The 7,449-nt window shown below is 36.8% G+C and overlaps 1 protein-coding gene across 1 annotated transcript in view; it reads left to right on the plus strand.

The window, feature by feature from the left end:
* THEMIS (thymocyte selection associated) overlaps positions 1-4,891 on the plus strand; it is a 167,267-nt gene extending 162,376 nt beyond the window's left edge. Inside the window, exon 6 of the mRNA XM_059941616.1 lies at positions 4,782-4,891. Coding sequence (XP_059797599.1) covers positions 4,782-4,891 — 110 coding nt within the window. The remainder of the gene's footprint in view (positions 1-4,781) is intronic.
* The last annotated feature ends 2,558 nt before the right edge of the window (positions 4,892-7,449 follow it).

A 7,449-nucleotide genomic window follows, 5' to 3' on the forward strand; every position in this document is an offset into this window, starting at 1 on the left:
CCTCTGTTATATTTTGGAAGAGTTTGAGAAGGATCAGTGTTAGCTCTTCTCTAAATGTTTGATAGAATTTGCCTGTGAAGCCATCTGGTCCTGGGCTTTTGTTTGTTGGAAGATTTTTAATCATAGTTTCAATTTCAGTGCTTGTGATTGGTCTGTTTATATTTTCTATTTCCTCCTGGTTCAGCCTTGGAAGGTTGTGCTTTTCTAAGAATTGGTCCATTTCTTCCAGGTTGTCCATTTTATTGGCATATGGTTGCTTGTAGTAATCTCTCATGATCCTTTGTATTTCTGCAGTGTCATTTGTTACTTTTCCTTTTTCATTTCTAATTCTATTGATTTGAGTCTTCTCCCTTTTTTTCTTGATGAGCCTGGCTAATGATTTATCAATTTTTTTTATCTTCTCAAAGAACCAGCTTTTAGTTTTATTGATCTTTGTTATTGTTTCCTTCATTTTTTTTCATCTATTTCTGATCTGATATTTATGATTTCTTTCCTTCTGCTAACTTTGGGGGTTTTTTGTTCTTCTTTCCTCTAATTGCTTTAGGTGTAAGGTTAGGGTGTTTATTTGAGAAATTTCTTGTTTCTTAAGGTAAAATTGTATTGCTATAAACTTCCCTCTTAGAACTGCTTTTGCTGCCTCCCATAGGTTTTGGGTCATCGTGTTTTCGTTGTCATTTGTGTCTAGGTATTTTTTGATTTCCTCTTTGATTTCTTCAGTGATCTCTTGGTTATTTAGTAGTATATTGTTTAGCTTCCATGTGTTTGTATTTTTTACAGATTTTTTTCCTGTTATTGATATCTAGTCTCATAGTGTTGTGGTCAGAAAAGATACTTGATACTATTTCAATTTTCTTAAATTTACCAAGGCTTGATTTGTGACCCAAGATATGATCTATCCTGAAGAATGTTCCATGAGCATTTGAGAAGAAAGTGTATTCTGTTGCTTTTGGATAGAATGTCCTATAAATATCAATTAAGTCCATCTTTTTTAATGTATCATTTAAAGCTTGTGTTTCCTTATTTATTTTCATTTTGGATGATCTGTCCATTGGTGAAAGTGGGGTGTTAAAGTCCCCTACTATGATTCTGTTACTGTCGATTTCCCCTTTTATGGCTGTTAGCATTTGCCTTATGTGTTGAGGTGCTCCTTTGTTGGGTGCATAAATATTTACAATTGTTATATCTTCTTCTTGGATTGATCCCTTGATCATTATGCAGTGTCCTTCTTTGTCTCTTGTAATAGTCTTCATTTTAAAGTCTATTTTGTCTGATAAGAGAATTGCTACTCCAGCTTTCTTTTGATTTCCATTTGCATGGAATATCTTTTTCCATCCCCTCAGTTTCAGTCTGTATGTGTCCCTAGGTCTGAAGTGGGTCTCTTGTAGACAGCATATATACATGTCTTGTTTTTGTATCCATTCAGCCAGTCTATGTCTTTTGGTTGGAGCACTTAATCCATTTACATTTAAGGTAATTATCAATATGTATGTTCCTATTCCCATTTTCTTAATTGTTTGGGGTTTGTTATTGTAGGTCTTTTCCTTCTCTTGTGTTTCCTACCTAGAGAAGTTCCTTTAGCATTTGTTGTAAAGCTGGTTTGGTGGTGCTGAACTTTCTCAGCTTTTGCTTGTCTGTACAGGTTTTAATTTCTCCATCAAATCTGAATGAGATCCTTGCTGGGTAGAGTAATCTTGGTTGTAGGTTTTTCCCTTTCATCACTTTAAATATGTTCTGCCACTCCCTTCTGACTTGCAGAGTTTCTGCTGAAAGATCAGATGTTAACCTTATGGGGATTCCCTGGTATGTTATTTGTTGTTTTTCCCTTGCTGCTTTTAATATTTTTTCTTTGTATTTAATTTTTGATAGTTTGTTTAACATGTGTCTTGGCATGTTTCCCCTTGAATTTATCCTGTATGGGACTCTCTGCCCTTCCTGGACTTGACTGACTATTTCCTTTCCTATATTAGGGAAGGAATATAGGAAATAATCTCTTCAAATATTTTCTCAGTCCCTTTCTTTTTCTCTTCTTCTTCTGAGATCCCTATAATTCGAATGTTGGTTCGTTTAATGTTGTCCCAGTGGTCTCTAAGACTACCCTCAGTTCTTTTCATTCTTTTTTCTTTATTCTGCTCTGCAGTAGTTATTTCCACTATTTTATCTTCCAGGTCACTTATTCGTTTTCTGCCTCAGTTATTCTGCTATTGATTCCTTCTAGAGAATTTTTAATTTCATTTATTGTGTTGTTCATCATTGTTTGTTTGCTCTGTAGTTCTTGTAGGTCCTTGTTAAACATCTCTTGTATTTTCTCCATTCTATTTCCAAGATTTTGCATCATCTTTACTATCATTACTCTGAATACTTTTTCAGGTAGACTGCCTACGTCCTCTTCATTTGTTTGGTCTGGTGGGTTTTTCCCTTGTTCCTTCATCTGCTGTGTGCTTCTCTGTCTTCTCATTTTGTTTAACTTACTGTGTTTGGGATCTCCTTTTTGCAGGCTGCAGGTTCGTAGTTCCTGTTGTTTTTGGTATCTGTCCCCAGTGGCTAAGGTTGGTTCAGTGGGTTGTGTAGGCTTCCTGGTGGAGGGGACTAGTGCCTGTGTTCTGGTGGATGAGGCTGGATCTTGTCTTTCTGGTGGGCAGGACCACATCCAGTGGTGTGTTTTGGGCACAAAACCGTTTTATGATTTTAGGCAGCCTCTCTGCTAATGGGTGGGGTTGTGCTCCTGTCTTGCTAGTTGTTTGGCGTAGGGTGTCCTGCAGTGTAGCTTGCTGGTCATTGAGTGGAGCTGGGTCTTAGTGCTGAGCTGGAGATATCTGGGAGAGCTTTCACTGTTTGATGTTACATGGAGCTGGGAGGTCTCTGGTGGACCAATGTCCTGAACTCAGCTCTCCCACCTCAGAGGCACAGGTCTGACACCTGGCCAGAGCACCAAGACCCTGTCAGCCACACAGCTCAGAAGAAAAGTAAGAAAAAAAGAAATAAATAAATAAATAAAATAAAGTTATTAAAATAAAAAAATTATTAAAAATAAAAAAATTAAAATGTAATTTAAAAAAACGGAAAGAAAGAAGAGAGCCACCAAACCAAAAAACAAATCCACCCATTATAACAAGTGCTAAAAAGTATACTGAAAAAAAAAAAAAAGGACAGACAGAGCCCTAAGACAAATGGTAAAAGCAAAGCTATACAGACAAAATCACACAAAGAATCATACACATACACACTCACAAAAAGAGAAAAAAGAAAAAAAATATATATCTTTTGGGGAGTCTGAGGTCTTCTGCCAGCATTCAGTAGGAGTTGTTCCACATGTAGATGTATTTCTGATGTGTATGTGGGCAGGAAGGTGACCTCCACGTCTTACTCCTCTGCCATCTTGAAGGTCTCTCCCAGGCTTCTTTTTTTTTTTGTTTTTTTAATTTACCACTTTAACCATTCTTTTTTTTTTTTTTTTTTAATTTATTTTTTTGTATTTATTTTTGGCTGTGTTGGGTCTTCGTTTCTGTGCGAGGGCTTTCTCTAGTTGCGGCAAGCAGGGGCCACTCTTCATCCTGGTGTGCAGGCCTCTCACCATCGCGGCCTCTCTTGTTTTGGAGCACAGGCTCCAGACGCGCAGGCTCAGTAGTTGTGGCTCACGGGCCCAGTTGCTCTGCGGCATGTGGGATCTTCCCAGACCAGGGCTCGAACCTGTGTCCCCTGCATTGGCAGGCGGACTCTCAACCACTGCGCCACCAGGGAAGCCCCCCGGCTTCTTTTTAACGCTGGTTTAACTAGCGCCTTCTCTAGGGCAGTGTTTAATAGCTTCTCCTGCTAAATGCTTCTATTTTTGCTGATGATTCTCAGCTGAATCAGATCCATTGCTCTTTCTGCTAGTGTTGCAGGGTCTCCTGCAGAGGCGGGGGGTGGCTGTGGCTCACCACAGGGACAAGGGCACTCTCAGTCTTAATGTTTAAACCTCAGATTTTCCTTTATGATGGGAAACAAAGCATAAGGCACTTCTCTATTAAAACTATTTTGAGAATTAGACAAGGTCCTATTTTAAAAACCTTGACTGAATGACTGTATATGTGTTATCAAGAGTTTGGTACTTTAGAAATAGTAAAATATATCCTTGCTTCTCAATTTTAAAAAATGTGGACTTCAATAATTCACTGTTATTCTAGATAATGTGTAATTCTAAGCACAATAATTACTTTTACTCCTAAGGACTAAATAAATCATTGTTTAAGATATTGGATAATTTCAAACTGGTAGTCCTAAAATCTGGTATATCTTTTGTTCTTCTACTTAACATCAATGCAGATTTTTCATAATGTAAACAAAATAATGACACCAGTAGAATTTCCCTTACATTTCCAGGGAATACTGTTTTCAGTTTAGAAATACTGACAGCCTAAAGTAAAATGTTATAAGATTGCTCTTCATTTTATAGCAACCTATTTCCCTCCTTTTGGAAGGCTTAAATGTTTAAGAATATGCTGGAAGGAGAACCGCAGTCATTTCATTCTTTGAACAATTCTGAAATATCATTTCCTATTAGGCAGTTGTGTGAGTACTGGCAGCCTTACCCCTCTTCTTCCCTAGAGATTAATTTATTTCCTGCAGTGCTTGCTTTTCTTGGAAAATCTGACTCGTCAGCCTTCACCAATGGGAGATCTCATCAGCAGAATGTTAATTATAAAAGCAAAACAATATACCATATTGAAAGGGAAAAACAATTCTCCAGGCAATGCAACCTTTTTCTTTTCTTTTCTTTTCTTTCCACTTCATTCTCTCCTCAGTCTGTGGCTGGACAGGAACATTATCCACTAGGGAAACATTCGGCGAGATGGTGTGGTATAGAGGAAATGTGCAGGCTTTGCCACCAGACAGACCCAAGACCGAACTCTAATTCAAAGAATGTTGAATTTCTTTGGGATTTTGTTTCTTTATCTGTAAAATAAAGATGAAAATACCTGCCTCACATGAAATTCTATAATGAGACTGGCACAGTGTAGACACTAGAAAATTATTCTTATCATTATTATAGCCTTCATTTAGCACCTACTGCATATTGATTGCTGTGGCATAATATTAACCATGTCTCATATTAGTTTATAAAAGAATCTATTAGAAATTTGAAGAAATATATCTTTCAGCTTTAGGAGTTAGACATATGAGAGCAAGACACCTTATTGAGATAGCCTAGTTGAAGTCTTGTCTTACTCTTCATTTCCTTTCTCTTCTCATTACTACTCATATTTTTCATAATGCTCGCTAGATACTTATGAACTTATTTTTTTTCACCAATAAGTTCTTTAAAAACTTCAAAAGCTATTTGCTAATAGTTTTAGATCTATCTATTCAGACTTGAAACTGCATTTGAGTTTATTAAAAATTATTTTCTCTAAAATAAAAATTGTCAATTTCTGTTTGATTCAGTCTTAGAAATAAAACTTTGGTGAGTTAAATCTTGAGACAAAGATTGTCAGCAAAGATTGTGGCAGCAAAGTAGAGATAAAGTTGAGAGATACCAAATGAAGAAACAAAATCAATCGTCTTAAGCCCAGAATGATCATTCTTTCAGTAGTATGATTATGATTAACAAGTCTGTTTAAGTAAATATCTTTTTTCTTATTTCTCCCATATGATTTTATGATTTCTGTGCAATACCAGAAAGAAAAGCAATTGAAGCATTAGATGATAAAACAGAAAAAGAGATGTCATGGTGTAAACGCATAACACCTGAGACCTGATACAGGGCTCCTACAGCAGACAGGAGCTCTGTGCATGGAGTGCAAATTATGATAGGTACTATTCTTTCACATGGCAAAATAATATTTTTCTTAAGACCAGTGACAGTATCTTAACTTGTGTAGAACAAGGGATTGGATCGATATGGTGACCTCTGCCTTTCACCTTTATGGAGTCACGTGCAAGTCATTGATTGATCCTTTTTAATGGTAAATGCATTTTTTGAAACTGTAGAGTTTTCCTATAAATAATAAGCTCTTGAGCCTCTCCCCAATTTCCTAATTTTCCTTATTAATAACTTCTAATCTTATCGTTTTAAATTTCCTTTCCCTTTTTTTTTTTCTAAACTTTTTTCTTATTGGCAAGTGACAATCTTTTTTTTAATCCATTATTTCAGTCAATTCTGGTTCTTACTTCGTTCATGAGACCCATCTTTATTTTGACCAATGAATTAAGCAAAGCAAAAAGGAACTGATGACTTTGAAAATTCATCTCAGTGAGTCTCTAAGTTCTTGTGCATAAAAAGTCACTTAATGAGTATGTTAAAAATACATATTCTTGGGATGTGCTCTCTAGAGTGGGGTTGGCAACCTCTGGTGGTGGGTCAAATCTGTCCCATTGCCTGTTATTGTACTGCCCCCAAGCTAAAAATATTTGGGTTTTTTTTTTTTTTAAGTTGAAAAAGAAAATTTTTCTGACACATGAAAATTATTTGAAATTCAAATTTCAATGTTTATATAAAGTTTGATTGGACCACAGCCATGCTTATTCATTTACACATTGCCTGTGGCTGCTTGTGTGCTGTATCAGCAGAACTGAGTAGTTTTGACAGAGACCATATGCAAAGCCTAAAATTTTTACTATCTGGCCCTCTAGAGGAAAAGTTTGCTAACCTCTGCTCTAGAGAATCTGATTCAGATGTTCTGAGAAAGGAACTAGGAATTGCTTTCAACATGTTTTTTGGGTGATTGTGATACAGGGATCTTTGATGACACTTTGAAAGGTAATGCAGTAGAAGAATTGTGAACAACCTGTCTCTTCTTCTCCCCTTCTCTTCATCACACCCACTCCATCAGCAAACCCTACTGGCTTTATCCTCAAACAGTATCTAGAATTTGTCTATTTTTTACCTTGTTCACTGCTATCATCCTAGTCCAAGCCATCATCATTTTTCATCTGGATTCTTGTTATTGGCTTCCTAACCAGTCAATCTTCTTCTGCCCTTGCCTCAGTATTGTCCATTCTCAACATGACAGCCAGAGTGAATGTGTCAAAACCTTAGTCATGTCATGTAACTCTTTTCTTCAAAGTCCTCCAGTGGTCTCTCTACTTCTCTTTTCTCTCTATTATAGCTACATTGGCTTCCCACTGTTCCTCAGAAACGCTAGGGGTGCTCCATCTTCAACACCAACACAGGCTATTTTCTCTAAGTGGTATAGTCTTCCCCCCAGAGATCTACATGGCTTTTATCTTTGTCTCATTTAGGTCTTTCCTTAGCCATTACCTTCTCGGCGATTCCTTTCATACACACCTTATTTAAAATTGTAATCTCTTTATCTGGGACTACCGATCTCCCTTATGCCAGCTAACATGCTACACACTTTGCTTCTTTATTTTGATTGTGAGCCACTTTCCCCACATGAGAGCACCATGAGGACAGGAATTTTTATCCATTTGCTCTATCTTTAGATTTAAAAGAGTTCCTGGCTTACTGTG

This window comes from Balaenoptera ricei, chromosome 12 (assembly GCF_028023285.1).
Source record: "Balaenoptera ricei isolate mBalRic1 chromosome 12, mBalRic1.hap2, whole genome shotgun sequence".
NCBI classification, from domain to species: Eukaryota; Metazoa; Chordata; class Mammalia; order Artiodactyla; family Balaenopteridae; genus Balaenoptera; species Balaenoptera ricei.